At 42.1% G+C, this 24,785-nt stretch overlaps 1 protein-coding gene across 1 annotated transcript in view; it reads left to right on the forward strand.

Moving 5' to 3' along the window:
• Nucleotides 1-6,462: 6,462 nt before the first annotated feature.
• MCM3 (minichromosome maintenance complex component 3) overlaps nt 6,463-24,785 on the forward strand; it is a 21,641-nt gene continuing 3,318 nt past the window's right edge. Inside the window, exons 1-14 of the mRNA XM_059702243.1 lie at nt 6,463-6,706; nt 7,904-8,016; nt 8,611-8,819; nt 9,537-9,667; nt 11,552-11,790; nt 12,272-12,380; nt 13,171-13,324; nt 13,604-13,735; nt 14,228-14,436; nt 17,233-17,407; nt 17,751-17,877; nt 18,699-18,849; nt 23,475-23,634; nt 24,503-24,647. Of these exons, the coding sequence (XP_059558226.1) occupies nt 6,629-6,706; nt 7,904-8,016; nt 8,611-8,819; nt 9,537-9,667; nt 11,552-11,790; nt 12,272-12,380; nt 13,171-13,324; nt 13,604-13,735; nt 14,228-14,436; nt 17,233-17,407; nt 17,751-17,877; nt 18,699-18,849; nt 23,475-23,634; nt 24,503-24,647 (2,132 nt within the window). The 5' untranslated portion in view covers nt 6,463-6,628. The remainder of the gene's footprint in view (nt 6,707-7,903; nt 8,017-8,610; nt 8,820-9,536; nt 9,668-11,551; nt 11,791-12,271; nt 12,381-13,170; nt 13,325-13,603; nt 13,736-14,227; nt 14,437-17,232; nt 17,408-17,750; nt 17,878-18,698; nt 18,850-23,474; nt 23,635-24,502; nt 24,648-24,785) is intronic.

The following is a 24,785-nucleotide window of genomic DNA, read 5'->3' on the forward strand; positions in this document are numbered from 1 at the left end:
GCTTGCCGGCCTGATCAACCCCAACCTTCCCCCGCCTTCCAGCCTTATCACCCCTAACTGCCCGCCCCTGCCGGACTGATTGCCCCCAACTGACCCCTCCCGCCATCAGCAATAATACTTTTCTTTATTGAGGTACAGTTTATATATATTGTTTTAAAGTTCAGCAAATAAAATTTTCCTTTATTTTCCATACTGTCCTGGACAAAGTTTTGGAACTAAATGTCAAAGTTATATCCTCCTGACTATTGGTATTTTGAGAGAATGGGTTATCTTTTAAATTTCTATTCCTCTGTTGTCATAACTGAAAAAAAAACCTGCTTATTTGAAATTAAGAACGTAATAAAGATCATTAACATCTACATGTGTTTTGTAAGCCCTTGAGGCATTGTGTGTGAGGCACATGATTTACTCTATATACAAATATGTAATTCTTACCTCCCTCCCTCCCTCATTCCTAGCTCCATCCAAATAGCTTCTAGATCTGTCCATTTTTCTCTGAAATGTCTTACTCTCAACATTTTCTTTTTGTCTTTACTTTGAACACCCTTTCCAGACATCATTTCTTTTTTATCTAATTTAAGTAAGCCATTCTAAATAATCCATCCTCTGGTCAGATTAATCTTTCTAAAGCACAACTGATACTGTCTTTTTTTTTGCTCACAAGTCATCCATGGCTCCCTTTTGCCTCCTAAATCAAGCAGTCTTCTCACTCTGCTGTTCAGTCTCCTTTACAGTCAGGCACAGTACACCCACTGCTTCCAGTCCTACCCTGCACTCACCTCTTGTGCTGACCCATCATTTCAGCTACCTTAGTTTCCCTAGGAGTTGGTCATTGTTGCCTTTACATTTTCTTACAATGTCATGGCTGCCCCACCTCCCTAGAAAAATACTGGCCACATTTTGATCCTTACATCAAATCCTTTTTTTAGCTTTACCTCACTACTCCTGTATAAATTTACATCTCCAATTTTTAATGCAGGTGGCACTTTGTTCCATGTCTAGAACACACATTGCTTTTTCTCATGATTATTTGTACTTGCACCTTATTTTCCATATTTGACCGTAAACTTTTGACCTTTTACCCCCCTAAACACTGAAATAAAATACAGACAGTATAATTTATAGTGTGAGTAAATACCAGCATCACAAAGCCCTGTTGGTTGCACAAAGACGGGTATTTTAAATATTTTGAAACTTCATGTGCAGTTTACTTGAAGGATAAGGTAAATAAAAACTGATTATAAATAATATCTAATTTACTGTCATTTACCTAGCTCACACATAATTGATTAAATGAATGAATAAAAAAATGTTACAGGACACATACAAATGCTAGCCCATCTGTAAGTCAGCAGAAGGTATTCATCATGTCCAGAGAAAGGTCTCTTTACACCTTAAACAGTAGCATGAGTAAGAAAATCTACAATGCACTAAGGTAAGATACAACAGACTGTTTTTTAAAAATCAATTAAAGTATTTTAAAATATAAAATATCTGTTCACTTAATATTTAAGTATAGTCATTGTTTTTATTTTTATTTAAAAAATATTTTTATTGATTTCAGAGAGGAAAGGAGACGGAGAGAGAGAGAGATAGAAAACCACTGAGCCACGCCAATGGGCTATATTCATTTTTTTTTTTAAATATATTTTATTGATTTTTTACAGAGAGGAAGGGAGAGGGATAGAGAGTTAGAAACATCGATGGGAGAGAAACATCGATCAGCTGCCTCCTGCACACTCCCCACTGGGGACGTGCCCGCAACCCAGGCACATGCCCTTGACCGGAATCGAACCTGGGACCCTTCAGTCCGCAGGCCGACGCTCTATCCACTGAGCCAAACCGGTTTCGGCTTCATTTGTTTTTTAAATGCTATTGGATGTGGCCATATAGACCTGGGTTCAAATCCTGCCTCTGTCCCTTATTGGTATAGGATTCTGTAGTCTTTTAAACTCTAGTCTCCTCATCTGTAAAATGAGGATTAAAAATAACCACATTGCAAGGTATTATAAAGAGTAAATAAGATTATATGGTAAAGTGCATAGCATACTATCTGGCATATAGTATATGTTTAATAAATGGCTGTTGTTATTTCAAGTCAAATCGTAGCTACTTCAAAAGATAGATTTTTTATACTCTGAAGTCGTGATAATACGGTAGCCATTAGCCACATATGCTGACTGAACACCTGAAATGTGCCTCATCTGAATTAAGATGGGGTAAGTATAAAAAACACAGTAGAGTTTTAAGACTAAGTACAAAAAAGTAAATATTTAATTAATACTTATAAAATATTGGTTACATGTAAAAATGACATTTTGGACATATTAGGTAAAGTAAAATATATTGTTAAATGAATTTAATGTGTTTCTTTTTACTTTTTAAAATGTAGATACTAGAAAATTATATAAGTGACTTGTATTATTTCTATTGCCAGCATTGATCTAGAGCAGTGATAGCGAACCTTTTGAGCTTGGCATGTCAGCATTTTGAAAAACCCTAATTTAACTCTGGTGCCGTGTCACTTATAGAAATTTTTTGATATTTGCAACCATAGTAAAACAAAGATTTATATTTTTGATACTTATTTTATATATTTAAATGCCATTTAACAAAGAAAAATCAACCAAAAAAAATGAGTTCGCGTGTCACCTCTGACACGCATGTCATAGGTTCACCATCACTGATCTAGAGTCTCTGGTCAAAGACAGAATTAGGTATACGGATGGTTAACTAATGCTTGCTTGATTGATTGATATGGCTAAATCTTTTCATTTCATGACATAGGCACAATATAAAGAATTAAGGGACTATACTTTTTAAAATGCACACTCACATCTAGACAGATTTAGAGAATGAAGTTATTAGAAAATCTCATAGACTGCATTCATATACACTCATTACGGTTTTGGAAATTTCCTGCTGCAAATCTGTGGCTCTAAGACTGAAACAGAGTTCTTCAATCAGAGCCTCAGTAAAACTGTGCAACTAAGAGTGGGGATGACTTTTCAGTGACTAAGAAACTAGATTGCTGAAATTAACCTTGGCAAATGACAATGAATCACAAGTAGTTGGTAGGCCCAACTGTGTTGTCAAATTTCATGGACAAATCAGTGTCACCAATGCTCTCTGGCTTCCGGATTTTCCTACCTTTTGTAGCATAACTAACCCAAAAGCTTCTAGGAAGCAAAAGGCAGGGCAGAAGCTATGGGACTATCCCATCTTAATAAGACACACTGGTTAACTCCAGGGACCATTCGACTTTCATTAAACACCTATCAAATGCCTCTGATTATATTCAACACTGGCAGATTTGGAGCCAGACAACCTATGAATGTATTATTCCTTTAGCCAGATGGATTTGTAGCAAACAAGGTCTCTCAAAAAAGTGCAAGGATTGGTTCTATTATCAACTTTTGAAAAGGAGTGGGAAGGACTTGAATTTGATTGTCTGAATTGTTCAGTAATGCACCAGGGTGCTTCTCTTTTTTCTCCCAAATATCTTGTGACACCTCTCCAATCACTAATACTACCACCACCACTACCATTTATTTAGTGCTTACTAGATGCCAGGAACTTTTCTCAATATTTTATATCTATTACCTCACTGAATACTCAAACCATTCTTTGAACTAAATACTACTTCTAGCTTCATTTTAAAGGTGAGGAAACTGAGGTCCAAAATGATTAAGTAAGTTGTTCTCAGTCATACAGCTAGTAACTAGAGCAGCCAGAAAGAGAGAGGAAGTCTGCTTGTCTTGGTGCTCATGACCCCAGACTACAGCATGAGGAGAAGATTCTGACTAGTCCACATCACAGAAGAGAACAGATCTGCATGGCCAGGGCAAGCCTGGACCTGCAGGTTATGCCTTAAACTGCTCTGGCACTAGAGATAGAGTTTTTGAAGTCCAAGCTTTTGTGGCCTTTGAGTGTCAAAGGACTATAATGGATTATGGTGCTTTCCTGAGTGCTGAAAGCTAGTTATGAATCATAGGCTATTTAGGATATTGTTTGAAAAGTTTTGTAACATATAATACTGTTCATTGGTATAATATATAAATATATATATATATATATTAGTGAGTATAAATAATATTTATGAAATATTTTTAAATTATATTGTGCTTTTGGGTACTTTTTGTTCAAGGAGACAGAAAAGTGGAAGTATTACATAGATTTTGCAATTTCTTTCCTGCAAACTTCTGCCCTCCAGGGAGCCCCCTGGTGTTTATTCAGCGTTGGAGATTGCCTTAGGTCTGTCAAGGCCTAGGGAGAGAAAATGGGGGAAAGCAAGAATGTGAACAAAAAAGAAAACCATTGATACACCACTTTATCGGATTACATGTGCTTCTTCATTGTGAATAAGAAGCAGAAAAGAGCCATTGGTTAAACTCAGCTGGACTTTGTATGAGATATGAACAAATGGCTCTAACTTTTAAAAAGCAACGATCTGATTGATTATTCTCCCTGCAGTTTGAAGGAGCAGGAGATAACAAAGAAAACACCCTTTCTGTACTCAAACATCTCATGCCCCTAAGAAAAGAAGAGAGAAGCACCAATTAAATATCTGCATGTCCTTTATGGTTAAAGATGATGATATTAAGGACTTCGTAAATAGAATTGTCATTACAGTTTTCAAATTTGCCAAAGGCTCACGGAATGTTTGAATGGGATAGATTATTAGGAATATTCTAATTTTCTCATATTTTATATGAGGAAACTGAAGTGTGTTAGAGACAAATATTTGGTTTTCACACTCCCACTCCACTTTCTATTGCAAGTTTACTTGAGTTTTCTTTGAATTAAGCTCCCTGATTCTTTCAGTGTTAATTTCAAGTAGTTTCCAGACCAGAGAATATTGTCAATATTGCCTTTAATATATCCACAATATGAGTTATGATCAAGTGATAAAGACACTCTTAAGTTATCATTAATTATCCCTTATGTTATAACTAGAGGCCTGATGCACGAAATTGGTGCAAGGGGCTCGGCCCCTCGCAGCCGAGACTTTGTCCAGAGGGTCATCCAGAAGGTCCTCCGGTCTAATTAGCATATTACACTTTTATTATTATAGGTTAAATGCAGAATCCTCATTCTAGAATTTTATTTTTTATTTTATTTTGCCTGTTAAAGAAAAGCAGGCAATCATGAGAAGCTGGTCTTTTCTCTCTAAGAATCAATTTACACGTCCACTAGGATGACACAAAACTATAAACTGTATAATAACTAAAAATACATATACACATACAAATAGATGGCATATTTTTTTGTTGTTGTTTAGGCAGATTATACTTAGAATCCTTGTCAGGGTACCATCTGCCTTGGAGACCTTCAAACAAGCTATTAAGTAGCTTGGCCAAAATTTCAGATATAGAATGACCAGGTGTCTAGTATTGGGCAATCTGGTATTTTTGTTTCCTGTTCCATAAAATTAAAAACATGCTGGGGCAATGAGACTGTCCTTTATTGTGCACTGGTGGTTACATGGGTGTATGCATACTAAAAATTCATTGAGTTGTACACCTAAGATTTATGCATTTTACTGTATATAAATTATAACTCAGAAATAAAACAGAAGACTATAAAGAAACTGCAAAAGACTAAAAACAAAACTTGGAAATGCATTTGATCTTTTTAATTTAATTTCAGATTTGCTTTAATTACTGATTGGTACTTAAGAGTGACTTGGCACAATTTTTTTTGTTTCTCCTTGTGTTTATCTTTCAATAAATTGTTACTTTAAAAAGTCCCGTGATGTTATAAAGGCGAGAAAGCCTCAACTTACCCGTTTGCAAGATGGTGTAGTAATTATGTCCAACATTTTGTATAACACACGAGGCCATCTCTGGGGCTGCGGGATACGTATCGAAAATTTTTCTTCACACTCCCCCGCCGCCTCATATTTTTATGGGTTACTTCAGGCAACGGTATTCAGATAGCGAGTGGGTCGCTGAATAAAATGACTTTTCCCAAAGATGCTATGATTTTATTTTTAATCCCAGATTCTCAAAATTCACTTTATTTCTTCTGGATGCTTCTTAAGCAAGATATCCAACACACCTGGCTTGAATATATACTTAAAAACTATTTGCTTTTATGTTTCACCTCCTTGCGTTATAAACCCCTATTCGCTGATGCTTAGTGTTTGAATCCAACCGCCAGGCTCGGTTTGTTCCCCTTTAAGCGAGTGAGGATACAGCTGATTGAAAAAAAAAAAAAAAAAAAGCCCTGGATACATCCGGGAACTGGGGGAAGACTACTACTCCCAGAATGCATCGCTTCCAGGTCTTCCGTCTTCGGCTGCCCAATGACCAGGACCTACAAGACTCCTTTCGGCCCCATTGGTCACTTTTCCCGTCAGTGAGGGCGGAACAAGGCGGGGATAAAGCCCGGATGATCCATTTCCCGCCGCCGCGAGGCGCCGCTAGTAAACGCGAAGAAGAAGCAGCTCTCTATTGGATAGCATTTAGTCTGGGTAAGAGGAATCAGCCAATCAGAATGTGCCCATCCTCCCAGAGACCCCGCCCCTTCCTCGTGGTAACTTTTGGTGGCGGGAAAACTTCGGAAGTTTCGCGCCGGGGCGGGGTCATCCTAGAACCTACGCGGGGCTCGGGTAAAACTGACAAGCATGGCGGGGACCGTGGTACTGGACGATGTGGAGCTGCGGGAGGCGCAGAGAGATTACCTGGACTTCTTGGATGACGAGGTGAGAGAGGCTCGGGTCGCGAGGTTCTTGAGCGTGGAGCCTGGGGAGGCGGACGGGCCGTGGGAGGCCACGCCGGGCAGCGCCGGGGCCGGGACCTAGAGGCCCGCCTGGCCTGCAGATGCCGCGGCCGAGCCGGCGGGCGCAGGAGCCTTCCACATGTTCTCGCGGTGGAGTCAGCCCTCAGGTGGTTCTCTCCTGGTGAACCTTAGCGAGCGGCCTTGTAACTTTCTCCTAAGAACAAGTGATGGCTGGGTCGCGCGAAATTTGACAGGCTTCCTTCGGGGACAAACAAGATGGCAAAGGCCACATGGACTTTTTGGGAGTCACTCCCGGCTCTCTTGATTTGGGGAGGTTGGTGGGGGGGGGGGGGGGCAGCATCGATACCGTAAGGTAGTGATCGCAGCGTTTAGGGGCCCCAGGCTTAGAGAGTGACTTCCTGTTGGGCGGGAGACTCCCTAATTCGGCAGTATTCTTTTTCAATACTGAGTGAGATGCCAAGGGAAGGTGGTTGTTATTCAGGTAAAGGGTCTCGTGTGCAACCCACGATCGGAAGCCGTAGGATGTTGGTAAAGCATCTCGAAGGGCGGCTGATGCTGGGCCTGTAAACACATAGCTAAGGCTCCCAACTCCGTTAGGTCCGGGTCTGAGAACTCTTTCTGTATTATACAGATGGTCGGGAAAGAAAACGTTTTAATCCTGTATGTGACTTTAAAATGAACATTCATTTTAACATGAGTGTTAAAGGCCCGTTTCATTTACAGTTTGACAAGGTTTGTATTTATTGCACTTGAAAGGTTGAGAAGTGACTGCGTACGGAGAGCTGTTGTCATAGGAATGACAGCAGGGACTGAGGAAGTAATAACCCCACACTGTCCGCTTTGGGTGTGGGTGGAATCGGAGGCTAGCGAGCGAAGATATGGGAGAGATGGGCATTTATCTTGCTGTGAGAGCTGCCTCTATTGAAAAACGTTTTTGAATTGTGGCTGTTGTTATACACTGAGTGGCCAGATTATTATGACCACCCCATCAGTACAATGAAGTGAATTAGTTATGCAAATAATAATAATAATAAAACCTTGAGAGTATTTGCTTAGGAAGTTTTCAATATTCAGTATTTTTGAAAGTGTCGATGAAGTACTGATGGGGTGGTCATAATAATCTGGCCACTCAGTGTATATGGTGGTGGCTCTTTTGCAGGAAGACCAGGGAATTTATCAGAGCAAAGTTCGGGAGCTGATCAGTGACAACCAATACCGGCTGATTGTTAACGTGAATGATCTGCGCAGAAAAAATGAGAAGAGGGCTAATCGGTGAGTGGCAAGGGTTTCCAAGGGGATAGATATCCTGGCTCTGGGTGAGAATGGCTCCCTTCTCTCTTCCCCACATTGGAACTGGCTTCCCAGGAGAGGACCTGGGTGAGATATTTTTTTACCTTGAAGCCCTCTTTGCCTCACCTGCTCCTATGTTGTTGTTGTTTTTTAAATCCTCACGGGAGGACATGCTTACTGATTTTTAGAGGGAGGGGGAGGAAGAGAGAAACATTGATCAGTTGCCTTACCATACACACCCGACCAGGGATCAAAACTGCAACTTAGGTATGTGACTGACCTGGAATCGAACCCACAACCTCTCGGTGTACGCTCCAGCCAACTGAGCCACACCGGCCGGGGCCCTGCTCCTATCTTTTTCTCTTCCAAAATTAGGTGGTAGGCATTTTCCTCTCAAGAGCCCCCCCTTCCATGTTTAGTCGAGTATCCTGAGTCTTCTAAGATGGGAGGAGAAAGTAGGAGCCAGATTTTCCTCCTTGGCCTTCATCGTTTCAGAACGTCCACTTCTGTTTTGAGGGTCAGCTTTTTTTGAGTTCTGCTCTCTGCCTAATTATTCTTTCTCTTGTCCATATGCAGCCTCCTGAACAATGCCTTTGAGGAGCTGGTTGCCTTCCAGCGGGCCTTAAAGGATTTTGTAGCCTCCATTGATGCTACCTACGCCAAGCAGTATGAGGAGTTCTACATAGGATTGGAGGGCAGCTTTGGCTCCAAGCATGTCTCCCCCCGGACTCTCACCTCCGTCTTCCTCAGCTGTGTCGTCTGTGTGGAGGGCATTGTCACCAAGTGTGAGTGTGTTAAAGTAAGGGTCTGAGGGAATGGAGGTGGACTGACAGGGCCTGGGTAAGCAGGAGCGGTGGAGTAGAGCTGGTAGCTGTGGTACCAGAAAGGTGGAGCATTTAGGTTACCAGGTGAAAGTTGGAGGAGCTCCGAGTAATTGGGAGGACCTTGAGTGGCCACCTGTGCTCGCAGGATGCTGAGTTCTGCTGAGAGGGGAGGAGTCTTGGCTCTTGGCAGTCTTCTCTTTCTAACCCTGAACTCCCGCTATCTCATTTGGGATCGGTTGTACTTAAAGTTTTACATGGGTATGGTGATGTTCTGTATAGAAATGTACAGATGAATACATGACACGTGTTACTGAAGCAGCTTAAACTAGTTGGGACATTAGTATTTGGAGTCATCATAGGCTTGCCTGGGTTAGGTCCCACCTTTATGACTGTCTAGTCTAGTTCAGTGATGGCGAACCTTTTGAGCTCAGTGTGTCCGCATTTTGAAAAATCCTAACTTAATTCTGGTGCCGTGTCACTTATAGAAATTTTTTGATATTTGCAACTGTAGTAAAACAAAGACTTATATTTTTTATATTTATTTTATATATTTAAATGCCATTTAACAAAGAAAAATCAACCAAAAAAATGAGTTCACGTGTCACCTCTGACACACGTCATAGGTTCGCCAGCACTGGTCTAGTTGGATGACTTCATATGCATGTTTTTCATTCCCAGGCTCTCTAGTTCGTCCCAAAGTTGTCCGCAGTGTCCACTACTGTCCTGCTACAAAGAAGACCATAGAGCGACATTACTCTGATCTCACCACCCTGGTGGCCTTTCCTTCCAGCTCTGTCTACCCCACCAAGGTGAGGGGAATGAATTGATTGAACCTCTTTGGAGGTTGTAGTCAAATATGTCTTTTAATGCAAGTAATTGGGTAACATCTGAAGTCTTCTAAAAGAAAATAGGGTGAAAGTTAGGACTGAGGATTAATCTAAAGGAAAGATTGATTGTTAGCCAGAACTTAATATGGAAAGTTCACAATTTTTTTTTATAAGAATAAGTATTCACTGTAGAAAATTATGGAAGGGTTGAAAGAAGGATATAATTTTATAGACTAATATGGAAAATACCTACGCTACAACATTACTATGTGCTCTTTGCGGGCATTTTACTACAGGTTTGAGAGAAGGTTGGCGTAAGCAATGACTTTATTATTGTTAGTGTGCAGGTTGATCTGAATTGAGAATGACGTGAAGCTTTACTTAATGAGACAAAAGAAGATTATTACTGTTGATTACTTGATGTTTGAACTCATTCTATCAAAGAAGAGCTGTCCCCACCATTAATTTTAATTGAGAGCTACTGTATCCAAAGAATTGTTAGGCACTGTGGAGGACACACGTATAAATAAGACCCAGTTCTTGTCTTCAATATTATTAACTGGTAGAGGAATCTTAGCATTCCTCTTACTATATAAACAACTAAAACAACAATGAGTATCTTAGAATTATTACTGCAACTTGCTTTAAAGTCATTTAGTCTATCTCCAGATGATATATTGAAGTTTGGAGGGATTAAGTGACTTGCTTATGTCTTAGTGATGATTCTAACGTTGGGACCCATGTCTTTTTACTTTTAGGCCACTTGCATTGTCTAAGTAATCCTGCTCTCTAGAATCCCCCTTTCTAGACTTTCTTCTGCAGGAAGTATTCAAGGAGTACTCTCCTACCAATTACTGTGGCCAAGCTTCTTTGCTTGATACACCAGACCAGGCCTTTGGAGGTTTGTCTACTGTAGGGCTTAGAGCTTGGATTTTGGAGTTATGTCTGCCTTGAGTCCTGGCTCCAGTACTTATGGTGTGATCTTAGGGAACTTATTTAACTGTTCCCAGCCTCAGTTTTTATAATCTGTTAAAAAATGTGAAAAATACCTGCTTTACTGAGTTGTGATGATTACATGAGATAATTCCATGAAATAATAGCACAGTGTTTTGCACATAGTAAACATTTAGTAAGTGTTGTGGGTTTTTTTGAAGACTCAAATGGCAACTAAGTAAAACTTTAAAAATGTCTTTACTAAAGTTTGATACACATACAGCAGCATACTACTTGATGAATACCTATAAAATCAGCATCCAGAACAGGAAACAACCTTACCAGCAATCAAAAGTCCCTCTTGAGGGCCCACACTGCCCTGTTAGTCTATCCTCATGTCCAGCAGTATAAATTATTTTTGCCTGTTTTTATATTTTATCTAAATAAATACTCTTGTGTTGGCTTCCGTTTGTGAGATTTATCCTTGTGTGTAGGTATATTTCATTGTATAGTTGACGTGTGTGAGTATACCACATTTATTTAATCATTCTGTTGCTGGCATTTGGATATTGTCTAACTTGGTCATCAGAAATAGTGCTGCTGTTAACTTTGTAGAACAAGGCTTTTGTTGGGTATTACATAGGAGTGGAAATACTGCATCATGGTGAAAGTATATATTCAGCTTTAGTAGGGGAAGGATCTTAATTTAGATGTTATATGGCTGTGGTCCATTCAGACTAGAGATTGCCTCTTTCATCTAGATGGTTTGTTATTAGATAAGGTTGGAAAAGCTGGAGAAGATATTTGGCTTTTTTACTTCTGGATGTTAAAATCATGAAGTCATCAAATTATACTTGTTTCCCCACCACAAATTAGTGCGGTATTTCTAAGACAGAGCTGAGATAACTGTGCTTTTCTGTGTGCTTTTTCCAGGATGAGGAGAACAATCCCCTTGAGACAGAATATGGCCTTTCTGTCTACAAGGACCACCAAACCATCACTATCCAGGAAATGCCAGAGAAGGCCCCCGCTGGCCAGCTTCCTCGCTCTGTGGATGTCATTCTGGATAATGACCTGGTGGATAAAGTGAAGCCTGGTGACAGAATCCAGGTGGTGGGGACCTACCGTTGCCTTCCCGGAAAGAAGGGAGGCTACACCTCTGGGACCTTCAGGTAAAGGGTCAGTCATGAAGTGTTTGGAATGCTGCTGGCAGCTTCCATATTTGGTAGTATTCTTTCTCCAGTTTGCCATGTTCCAGAGAGCTATAATAGGTGGAGCACACTATCTGCCTGGGAGATGGGATACCTGTTTTCTATAATATAAAACTGGTAATACTATCTCATGCTAAATGTGGGAGTTACTGGGAATATGATTATAGCCTCATGGCTTACCTGGGAGTATCTCACATTTTCCCACCTCACCTCCTTCCTATATACACTTCTACTTGAAACTCTGTGGGTTAGCAGGAGATGCATTCCTGAGTTGAGGCATTGCCAGATGTTTAGGTCATAGATGAAGAGAGAATCAATTATTTAATTCAGAACAGCTTTCTTTTTTTAAAAAATTTGATATTCTAGATTATTAACTTAAAAAGGCTCTGATGTGAGGAATTGAAAATAGCAGGCTTTCTCTTAATTCTCCTCTTTGTCCTAGGACCGTTCTGATTGCCTGCAATGTGAAGCAAATGAGCAAGGACATTCAGCCTTCATTCTCTGCTGAGGATATAGCCAAGATCAAGAAGTTCAGCAAAACCCGCTCCAAGGTCTGGGTGTCCTTCGGGGCTTGGAGGGTGGGGATGGAATTGTACGGTTGTGTTTGGGCATGGCCATCTTTGTACTGGACCAGGAGGAAGGTTGAGGTTTTTCCTCTGAAGTATTTGGTGCTAGCTTCTAGTTTTGACCCAATCAGTGAGCAACAGGGTGTTTTTGCTGTTTGTTCTTTAATATTTCTGGTGTGCTACCTGCTGGGCTGCTAAGTGAACCTAATATAGATAAAGAATAGGATTTAGAATATCAGTGTGCCAATGAGTCTTTACTGAAGACATTAGTGATACATTGCTACTTAAATTTAAAATAGTGGTTTTATTTGTTTTAGTTCTCAAAAATGTTTTTCTTTTTAAAGAAATGTTAACATTTAGAATTGAACAAAATATAATGCATGTGTGACATAGGTTACTGCTGAAACACAATACATATTTTTATTGAACCTAAAATGTTTTGAAACTGGAAACACTTTTTCAGGCTTAAAAATTATGATCATTTATGATTAGTATGAATGGAGAGTATAAAGATAAGCAGATTTCAGTTTTGATGAGGGATCACTTTTTTTCTTAAAGATTAAACCTCTAAGCAAGATTTGGAACCTAGGCTTCCTCTGTAACTGCTTGAAAATGATCTGATCAATGAGATTTGTCTTAGAGAGGAAGATTTTACTATCAGAAACAGTATTTGTATTTGTGTTTGTGTATATCTTCAAGCATTTTCAATAGACTACATTGAAAAGTGGAGCTCAGCACAATCCCATGGAATCTCATTAGACTTTCACACCCATAGGATATCTTTGACCAGCTGGCCAAGTCGTTGGCCCCCAGTATCCATGGGCATGACTATGTCAAGAAGGCAATCCTCTGCCTGCTCTTGGGAGGGGTGGAGCGTGACCTGGAAAATGGCAGCCACATCCGTGGAGACATCAATATTCTGCTTATAGGTATGGTGCTGGGGATTTGTTCTAGATGCCTGGTCTTCCCTAATGGAGTGTGGTTGAGGACTCTATAACCTTTACCTGGCTGTACTTCAGTCCCGTAAAAGGTCTCCTGATTTATATATATATAACATATTTTCTGCAAATGATAAAGGTAAAGTGAAGGAAATAATGTTAATAACCTATGACTGTATATTTGTTATGTCAAGAACTGTTCTAAAACTCAGAACTTGGGGTTGTGGAAACTTTCTTTAGAGAGTCACCACTGCCTCTATCCAATTACAGGAGACCCATCGGTTGCCAAGTCTCAGCTGCTGCGGTATGTGCTCTGCACTGCGCCCCGGGCGATCCCTACCACTGGCCGGGGCTCCTCTGGCGTGGGTCTGACGGCTGCTGTCACCACAGACCAGGAAACAGGTAGGGGTCCTTGGCAGATGTCTGGCAGTGAGACCCAACAGGTAGAGAACTGAGTGTCGGACAACAGTGGGTGAGTTATTTACGTTTGGGTGACCCTCTATTAATAAGAATGTCTCCTAGAAAGCTATCTAAAAGAGTTGTTGAGGAGAAAGCAAATTGGAAGGGAAATGAGAGTGAAGATGTACTGTTTCCTAAATTAGAGGAAGGGGTTTGAAGACTAGTGAAAAGAGAACAGATCTAGTTGGGAAATTACTTGAGGATGAGGATGGAGAGAGAAGAATCTATAAAGGAAGTTGGTTGGAGTCTTGCTGCTTAGGGGTCAGAGTGGGACAAGGAATTACCCACCAGGGATTCCTTAAGTCTCTAGGTGCTGACGACGTCACTATATTCTCATATGGGACAGTGAGAGAGTCCTAGGAGGGGGTTGAAATCTCTCCCTCTGTCCCCTACAACCTGGATTATAGCATGTATTTTTGTCTCCCTACTTCCCAGGGGAACGCCGTCTGGAAGCGGGGGCCATGGTCCTGGCTGACCGTGGTGTGGTTTGCATTGATGAATTTGACAAGATGTCTGATATGGACCGCACGGCCATCCACGAAGTGATGGAGCAGGGTCGAGTCACTATCGCCAAGGCTGGCATCCACGCTCGACTGAATGCCCGCTGCAGTGTTTTGGCAGCAGCCAACCCCGTCTATGGCAGGGTCAGTGGAATCAGGCACTTAACTATTGTCCTCACCTTCATTTAGTTTTGCTGGATAACTGGACTGAGAAGTTCAGTTTAGGTAACCCAGGGAAACAACAGGCCAAAGACCAAAGTAAGCTTATCATCTTTAGACCCTCTTGTTGCTGTCCTTGGTTTAGGGCCATGGTTCCTCACCCACTCATACACATCAGAATCCCCTGGAAAGTGACTTACTTAAAGTAACTTTTCAGAAATATAAAGACGAAAACAAAAATGACCTGCAGTCTCACCTCCCAGATAACCTGTATTGACATTAAAATGATAGTACTATGTACATGTGGTTGGAGGATTTATGTACAGAACAGAGAGGTACAACATGGAAATTTCTTTCCCAAGAGATAGCCACTAACAGCTCCCGAGTGTTTTCAGGAAACAAAAATTAAGCATGTACCAACAATGCACTATCTCCATCTTAAAGATTAATCTATCTTTGGGTTTTAGATGTGATCTTATATTTATTCTGCTTGGGGTTTGCTGAGTTCGCCTTTTTTTTTTTTTTTTTAAAATAGTCTAGCACAGTGGTTCTCAACCTTCCTAATGCTGGGACCCTTTAATACAGTTCCTCATGTGGTGGTGACCCCCAATTTCATTGTTACAAATTGAACATAATTAAAGCATAGTGATTAATCACAAAAACAATATGTAATTATATATGTGTTTTCCAATGGTCTTAGGCGACCCCTGTGAAAGGGTCGTTTGACCCCCAAAGGGGTCGCGACCCACAGGTTGAGAACCGCTGGTCTAGCATTTCATTGTATGGATTTACAGTAAATTTTTTTCACTGGTCTCCATTTGATGGGCATTTGCTGCTATCTCTTTGTGAATGAAGCTGCAACAAAATCCCTTCATGTGCGTTTTGTTATACATTTGGGAGTATGCTTGTACGATAAATACCTAGCAATGGAATTACTAGATTGAGTTAAATGCATTTTTATTTTGGTAGAGATTGCCAAATTGCCCTCCTTAAAGATTGTGTCATAATAATATTATTAACTAATACTTATAAATGCTTTATATTCATCAACTCCTTTCATCCTCACAATAACCCGTGAGGTGTAGGTAGTGTCCTTATTTTACAGATGAGAGAATGGAGGCATAAAAGTTTAAGTAACTTGCTCAAGAGTCACAAACTAGAAAATGGCAAAGCCGGCATTTGAAGCAGAGCCTATGCTGTGCTTTGGCAGTCTATCTCAGTGTGTGGGAATACATGTTTTGGTGGTGTTTTTTAAACATACAGGTGCCTGATTTCTAGCTTAGCGTTTCTGAATCCAAATCGCTGAGTTAGGGCTTTTGGTAACTGTGGTTTAGAAAAGGTTCCACAGGTTGGTTCTAATTCATAGTGTGCATTGAAACCATAGGTTTTTAGATGAATGCTAATATGTGTTTACATTATTCTGAAGAATTGAAATATAGGGGGAAATGGCAAGTTCTGAAATGTGAACATGGTCATCAGAATGATTATTAATCTTACCCCCAAGATTGTTAGGCCCTCTGAAGTGTATGTGGGAGGGTTGGCATCAGCCTGGTGGGTCCTGAATTGAAAGATAAGAATACAGGGATTCTTGACTCCCAGGGGAAAACTCCTATGATTCTTTCTTCTTCTTTTTTTTAAAATTGATTTCAGAGAGGGAGAGAGAGACAGAAACATCAATGATGAGAGAGAATCATTGATTAGCTGCCTCCTGCACGCCCCACCCTGGGGCTGGAGCCTGCAACCCAGGAATGTGCCCTGACCGGGAATCGAACCGTGACCTCCTGGTTCATAGGTCAACGCTCAACTACTGAGCCATGCCAGCTGGGCTCCTATGATTCTTAAAACATAATTTAGATTATTGATAATTTTCATTTTACTCATTTGTGGGGAGCCGGCATGGCCATGGCATACTCAGCCCCAGGGCGCCTTATGTGCCATGCCAGCTCAGCCTGGTTCAGTGACCCTGAGTAGGGGGGTGAAAGGATTGAGAAAAGACAGACAAGAGAATGAAAGCTGGGTCTCAGTGGGACGATGCTCCCTGATGAGGAGACAGCGCCCACAGGCCGTGTCTTTATTTTAAAGCAGATGCCACGAGACAAAGTAGGGGCGTGATCACGTTGTTTACAGCATTCTTGTGAGTTTCAACCTCACTCAACTACATGTACCCGAACTCTATCACAAGGCATGTGGGGCTACGTGTTTGGACCATAGGTTCAAGCTTACAACCACAGCCGTTGGCTATGATTGTGCTGGGAGGGCCCTGCCCTCTGGCTGGGACTTGCACATGGCAATGAGAGGACCCTGTCCTTTCATTAGTCCGAGGCTTGAACCTGGCCAAAACACCGTAACGGCGCCCCACACTCATTGCTTTCTGAGTAAGGGACTCCAAAGTTTCTCAGTTTCTCTGGGTTAGCCAGCTTGTCTTCAGGGTTGGTCCTGCCTTGGGAACGAGATGAGCAGAATAAAGCTTGGGGAGAAGGAGGCTGGTTTGGGGATCCACACACAGCCTGATGGAGGCACCTACGCTAGGAAGTGGGGCTCTGTTTGCTGGGAAGAAAGGAGGTGGGGCCTGGAGTCACTCAGGTCAGCTGAGCTTCAGTTAGAGAAAGGTTGTGGGTAGAGATGAATTACTATTTTAATAGTGTTAAAATTTTCTACTTCACTGCTTCTGGTCTTTTTCTCTAAGGCCTAGTCTTTCATTCTCACTCCCAGAATCCATCCAGCCTCCTTGTCCTTTCTGTTGATTGTTGCCTCCACTTTCCTTTTCTCTTGTGTTCCCAGTATGATCAGTACAAGACCCCTATGGAGAACATTGGGCTGCAGGACTCACTGCTATCCCGATTTGACTTACTCTTCATCATGCTGGACCAGATGGACCCTGAGCAGGATCGGGAGATCTCTGACCATGTCCTTAGGATGCACCGTTACAGGACACCAGGGGAGCAGGATGGAGATGGTGAGACCACGAGAAGAGTAAGGGAGAGAAGGGAGCCTAAATTGATCTCCTTATCTGATTCCCAATCCAGGTGGTGGGTTGTATCTGGGTTGATGTCAAAGATGCCATTCCTGGCCTGGCCACCTCCCCTTACTGCTCACTGGAGGTTATCCTGAGGTGTGTCTTTTGTCCATTTCTGGGCCTGGGAACACCTTTGAGCATCTTCTGTGGGCCAGGTGGTTCCACCTTCCTTACTTTTGGCCTCCACATGTCTGTTTCCTTGGGAGTCCTTCTCTTCCTTCCTGTGCAGTTCCCCTGGTTAAGCTCTTTCTTACTCTCCTTTCTCTCCCCTTGGGTTTTCTAGCTATGCCTTTGGGTAGTGCCGTGGAAATGTTGGCCACAGATGATCCCAACTTTAGCCAAGACGACCAGCAGGACACCCAGATTTATGAGAAGCATGACAACCTTCTGCACGGGCATAGGAAGAAAAAGTGAGCATTTCTCAGACCTGTCCCTTGAGGGAACCTGAGATTTGTGTCATATTAGAACATGTGTATATTTAATATTGTATCATATTAGGGCGTGTGTATATATTTATGCTGTCCAGGCTAAGGGTATGCTGGAATCATAACCATGTGGACCTGTTTTCTTCTGGATCCACAGAGACTCCCCTTTTCCTGGCCAGTTGCCTTGTAAATGTTTGTGGGTGATTAAGCTTAGGTTCTGATCTTTTCCTAAAATAGAAGATTGATGACATGCCTAACTGATTGTGGGTGTGATGTCATCTTGTGAAGGATTGCGCGTCAGGTAGCTATTTATGTTGAGTTCGTGGTGAAGGGTCAGGAGATGGCAAGCACTGGAGGCTTTGCAAGTCGATTTGGATAAAGGAAACTTGCGACCAGATGCTCAAAGCATGAAATGTGAGCTCTTACTCCTCTATTTTTGGCCGCGGTGCAGTAGGAAACATAACATCATCTTCAAACCTGTTGGTTTAAGAACATAAAATTTCAAGTCACAAAACTGAATTTGAGCCTACCTAAGCTTCTCTGCGCCATACTTTTCCCATGTATGAAATAGGGCAAATAATACCTAAACTTCTTAACTCACAGTTAATACCTAAGTGATACCTGTAGAATTAAGTAAAAATATGTGAAAGGGCCTTGGACATGCTCCATATGAGATTTATGATAATGGGTTCTAGGCTGTCTCTGCTTTGCCACTTGACCTTGACTTCTCTGAGGAGAGGCAGAGCCATTGTCTCAGGCACGTGCTGAGTGTGGCAAGGTGGGGAGTTCACTGTGTGTGGGTCTAGGGAGAAGATGGTGAGTGCGGCTTTCATGAAGAAGTACATCCACGTGGCCAAAATCATCAAGCCCATCCTAACGCAGGAGTCGGCCACCTACATCGCAGAGGAGTACTCACGCCTGCGCAGCCAGGACAGCATGAGCTCCGACACCGCCAGGGTGAGTCCCCAAGGGCAAGGGGGCCCTGGGAATCCCTTAAGCATGTGGCTGGGAAGACTCCTTACTATCTGGGGCTCTGAAGCCATTTTAACGTAGTGATTCTTTACCTTTTTCTTCTGGTCTTGACACAATGGTAATAATTTCCTTTTACAGAGGAAAATGAAATAAGAACACCCGAGATAATATGTATCTGATCAGTTCAGATGATGTTGGCCTCCAGAATCTGTGATCTATTTAGCAAACATGAGCCACTTCTGGGAACTGAATGAGTCTATTCTTATAGGCAGTGTTAAAATAAGAGCTCAGATCTGGGCTGGGGAGGCAGAAAGGCAGGTAGAAAGATCATGCATACATATTTATAAATATATACCACAATGTGGTACTTGAAGATGACTGCATGTGGGATTGTTGGAGACAGATGAAGAAGCATCAACTTTTCCCTTAGACATTCCAGAAGGTTATGAATATCAGGAAAGGATTCCCAGAGTGTGATATTTGAGCTGTACTTTGACAGATGACTTGCAGTTGGACAACTGTGATGATTTTCCAAAGCTATTTCTAGAAACCTTACATACCAGCCCATGAGTTTGTCTAAGTCTTTTGGGGCAGGATTTTACCAAGAAACCCAAGTCCAAAACTCTCATTCTGCAATATAGACATAGACTCTTGGATTCTATGTGATCCCAGATCATCTACTTCAGCCTGACCCAGGACAGGAATTCTGTTTTCTCGAATTCCTTCTGAACTTCATTGACATCCCAGGGAGAACATGCCTAGTATATCACTGCATTGAAATGTTACAATAGTCTTCTACTTATCAAGCTTAAACCTGCTTCACTGTGATGCCTACCCGTGGGTCTCAGTGTTGTTTTCTGGAGATTTTGTATGACTTGTCTTCTTCAATTAAACAACTCCCTTTCTTTTTATGTTTCTCACATATGAATACACTCCAGTGTGTCAAAGGCCTCTCACTGCACATAATATACCAACCAGAGCTATAATGGAGCAATAAACTCCAAACTCTGGTAGCTTTCTAAATCATTAAAAGTTTTGGTTAACTTATATAAATATAAATACATTTGTTTTTGAATGTCAGATTGGGTTTAAATGATAATTTTAAAGACTTGAAAGTAGAAGTGACCACATACTTCACTGGTGCATCATACAGCGGGAAGTGTGGTAGTACAGCCCTTCGTCTTGGCCCGAGGTTTCCAGCTAATTTTTGGATCTTTCACCTCTCTGCTCACAGTTTCGTTATTCATAAAATAATGAGAAAGTTGGATAAAGTCAGGGATGCTTAACGAGAAAGGCACATCAGAAGCACTTGGAACTTAAAAAAAGTACAGGTGTCTAGTCCTGTGTGCTAAGGAACACAGACATTCTGGTTCCTTAGGCCAGGGGCCCTGTTCAGACAATAACAGTTAAAAAAGGTGAAGGCACCCCAGTTTTGCATGCACCCTCCTCTCCTTTGAGAACCCTTTGATAAGAACTTGTCAGAGTTCTGCTCCTCTGGACTTAGTGAGTTCATCCAACTTTTAAAAATGTGTCCTCTTTCACACCCCTCATTAGCATGGCCTTGGACAAGTTATTTGAATCCCATTTTTGTCATCTATAAAACTTTTTCTAGTAATGAAGAGCATTAATGACACACATAATGTAAAAGCAAAGTTATTGGTGCATTAAGCCTGCAGTAAGGGACTCTTTCTCCCTTCACTTTGGTACTCCTTCTAGGCTTTTCTTTTTTTTTTTTTTAATATATTTTATTGATTTTTTACAGAGAGGAAGGGAGAGGGATAGAGAGTTAGAAACATCGGTGAGAGAGAAACATCGATCAGCTGCCTCTTGCACACACCCTACTGGGGACATGCCCGCAACCAACGTACATGCCCTTGACCGGAATTGAACCTGGGACCTTTCGGTTTGCAGGCCAACACTCTATCCACTGAGCCAACCAATTAGGGCTAGGCTTTTCTTTTCTTTCTTTATTTTTAATAAATCTTTATTGCTCAGATTATTATAGTTGTTGCTCGTTTTTCCCCCCATAGCTCCCCTCCACCCAGTTCCCACCCCACCCTCTGCCCTTACCCGCCCCCCCCCCGTCCTCATCCATAGGTGTACGATTTTTGTCCAGTCTCTTCCCATACCTCCCATACCCCTTTCCCCCCCAAGAATTGTCAGTCCACTCCCTTTCTATGCCCCTGATTCTATTATATTCACCAGTTTACTCTGTTCATCAGATTTTTTATTCACTTGATTTTTAGATCCACTTGTTGATAGATATGTATTTGTTGTTCATAATTTTTATCTTTACCTTTTTCTTCTTCTTCCTCTTCTTAAAGAATACCCTTCAGCATTTCATATAATACTGGTTTGGTGGTGATGAACTCCTTTAGCTTTTTCTTATCAGTGAAGCTCTTTATCTGACCTTCAATTCTGAATGATAGCTTTGCTGGATAAAGTAATCTTGGTTGTAGGTTCTTGCTATTCATCACTTTGAATATTTCTTGCCACTCCCTTCTGGCCTGCAAAGTTTCTGTTGAGAAATCAGCTGACAGTCGTATGGGTATTCCCTTGTAGGTAACTGACTTTTTTTTCTCTTGCTGCTTTTAAGATTTTCTCTTTGTCTTTTGCTCTTGGCATTTTAATTATGATGTGTCTTGGTATGGTCCTTTTTGGATTCCTTTTGTTTGGGGGTTCTCTGCACTTCCTGGACTTGTAAGTCTATTTCTTTCACCAGGTGGGGGAAGTTTTCTGTCATTATTTCTTCAAATAGGTTTTCAATATCTTGCTGTCTCCTGGCACCCCTGTAATTTGGATGTTGGTACGCTTGAAGCTGTCCCAGAGGCTCCTTACACTATCTTCGTATTTTCGGATTCTTTTTTCTTTTTGCTTTTCCAGTTGGGTGTTTTTTGCTTCTTTGTATTTCAAATCTTTGACTTGATTCTTGGGATCCTCTTGTCTGCTGTTGGATCTCTGTATATTATTCTTTATTTCAGTTAGTGTATGCTTAATTTCTAGTTGGTCCTTTTTCATCTCCTCGAGGGTCTCACTAAATTTATCGGTGATTTCTAGAAAATTCATAAAAAAACCTTATAACCATGGTTTTGAACTCTATATCCAGTCGTTTGCTTTCCTCCATTTCTGTCATTTGTGATCTGTTTCTTTGTCTCTGCATTTTTTATGCTTCCCTGTATTGATAGAGTGGCTTTCTGTGCTAGGTGTCCTGTAGGGCCCAGTGGCTCAGCCTCCCCAATTACCTGGGGTGGACACTCTTGGTGCACCCCTTTGTGGGCTGTGTGCACAGTCTTGTTGTAGTTAAGCCTTGATTGTTGTAGGTATCACTGGGAGGAATTGACCTCCAGGCCAATTGTCTGTGAGAATCAGCTGTGTCTACAGTGGGAGAACTTCTGTGCTGAAGACACCCTTCTGGGGCAAAACTTGCTTCAGTGGGGCTTTGGTGCTCACTGAGTCTGCCCCCTGAGTGTGTCCCTTATGGATCTGAGGAGTTTTAATTTGGATGGTCCCAATTTAACCACTGGGTACACAGGCTCTTGGATCTCTAAGGAGGTGCTAATTTAGCCTCTGCCTGAGGCTACCCAGCAGGAGCTATGGAGAGATCTGCAGGTTCCTCTTCCTTGTTTGGGTTTTGGAGGTGCTCAGATGAGGCCCAGCTGTGAAGCAATGCAAGCTGCTGTGGGGCCTTGGGCCTTCTTTTGGATGTTCTGGGTCTTTCTGACTCAGCCGCAGTTTGTTAGGTAATTTTAGATCTCAGAGGGCCAGCCTGTTCATATGCAAAGGCCTCTGCGCACAGCTTGGGTGGGGTGGGGTCTCAGGGAATCAACAGGGCAGAGCAAACAGCTATGGTTGATCCTCAGTCCTGCCTTAAGAGGCCCCGGGTCTCAGTGTCCCAGTAATCGCTGCAAGCACCTCTGAGAGAAAGGCACCCTCGAGTTCCGCCCGCTGCCAGACAGTCCAATTTCTCCCCGTATGAGTCTGGGTCCCCAGAGACTCGCCTGGAACTGGAGTCAGGGCCGTCGGGAGCTTGTGCCTCCCTCCTGATTGCAAAAGACACCGGCATCTTCCATTGCCAGCCCCTTTCCGCATGCGCTCGAGCCTCCGTACCTCTGCACTTTACTTCCGCACCTCCTCTGAGTCTCAGTGTGCTTTTCTCTTTCCTTCTAGTTGTAGAATTTCCACTCAGCCAGCCTTCCTGTGGTTCTGGATAATGTCTGTTTTGTCTTTTAGTTGTATTTTTGAAGTGGTTGTGCGAGGCAGCAATTTCAAGTGTTTACCTATTCCGTCGTCTTGGTTTTTCCTCTAGGCTTTTCTTTTCTTTTCTTTTCTTTCCTTTTACTTTTCCAGCTGCAAGATGCCTAATTTTCTTCTTTCCTGTTCACCTACTCCTCCCTCCCTCAGCTCTCTCTAACACATATTTCCGTGATAATTTTCATCTTTCTGAATTTCATATGCTAGTTATAGAGAATACAGAGCTCTGAATCCTTTGCTTGGACCTCCTAGAGCTTTTCTGATAGTGTCATTATTTCCTTATTGGTGCGGTGGGAATGATGGGCATGCCTAAAGAATATGTGTAATTCTGGACAAGGAATTCTCGTTTTCTCCCCCAGACCTCCCCAGTTACAGCCCGGACCCTGGAAACCCTGATTCGGTTGGCCACGGCCCATGCCAAGGCCCGCATGAGCAAGACTGTGGACCTGCAGGATGCAGAGGAAGCTGTGGAGTTGGTCCAGTACGCTTACTTCAAAAAGGTGAGGATTCAGGTGCTTGGCTGAGAGATCCTTCTGAAGAAACCATTGGTGCTTGGCTTCACAGCCTCCCCTGGCCGTCAGCTGTGTCTGGGTCATCAGCAGAAAGTAGCATCTATCTGCCAGTGTTCAGTTGGCCTCTGTCCTTTTTCTGGGACCTGCAGCACCAGTGGTTCCCAATCTAGCTGCATGTGAGAAGCAGCTAGGGAGTTTTAAAATACCGATGCTAGAGCCCAGAGGGATTCTGGTTTCATTGATGTGCTATACCTTCTCTACTTCCTTTGCCCCTTAAAAAGGTAGATGTTTCCAAAGGATTGACCTTGATAATCTTCCTCTTGTATACTTTTCCCTTTGGCACCTCTTCAGGTGTCCCATTGGCACCTCAAAAACTAATGTCACAAGTTGAATTCTCAGACTTGCTTCTCGTATTTCTGCTTGTGACATTTCATCTGTCATTTTAGACACCAAGACTTGAAATCTCGACTCCCTTTTTCTCATTGCCTCCGCCCCTCAATCGAACTGTAGCTTTTTAGTCGTGGGTCTGATAAACTTTTCTTGGCTATTTCTCTTTCGAGGGTGGGCGTAGTCTTAAATTTAAATTGAACACCTGATTTATAAAGAAGTGAATTGTTTCCCACTTAACCATTATGGGCTGGACTTTTTTCTCATTCATTTCTTTATTCAGTAAACACTCATTTAAGTACCTACTATGTGAAAGAATTGAACACACCACTTGGCATTTCTAAGGATGAGTAGAAGCCTGTCCCCTGGTCCTGGGACTTGGGGACAAGAGAGGCTAGGTGGGTCCTTAGACCCATGGGCATCATTTCTGCTGATGGTGCAGAAAGGACTCTTATTCAGAGTTCTTTATTCCGTTCCCTGGCATCAGTGACCCCTCCCATCACCCATCCATACTTGGCTTGGTCCTAGGTTCTGGAGAGGAGAGAAGAAACGTAAAAAGCAAAATGAGGATGAATCAGAGGCAGAAGATGAAGGAGGAGAGAAGCCAGGAGGACAAGAACAGAAGAGGAAGAGGTAAAGTTGGACAAAGAGAAATGGAGAAAAAGACTTCAGTTGAGGCTGGGGGTGGGGGAAGGGTGAATCAAGTCAGTAGACATCAGGTTCTTCAGGGGAAGGGTTCCTGGACCTGCACACCTTGAGGGTGAAGGTAAC

This window comes from Myotis daubentonii, chromosome 6 (assembly GCF_963259705.1).
Source record: "Myotis daubentonii chromosome 6, mMyoDau2.1, whole genome shotgun sequence".
Taxonomy (NCBI): domain Eukaryota; kingdom Metazoa; phylum Chordata; class Mammalia; order Chiroptera; family Vespertilionidae; genus Myotis; species Myotis daubentonii.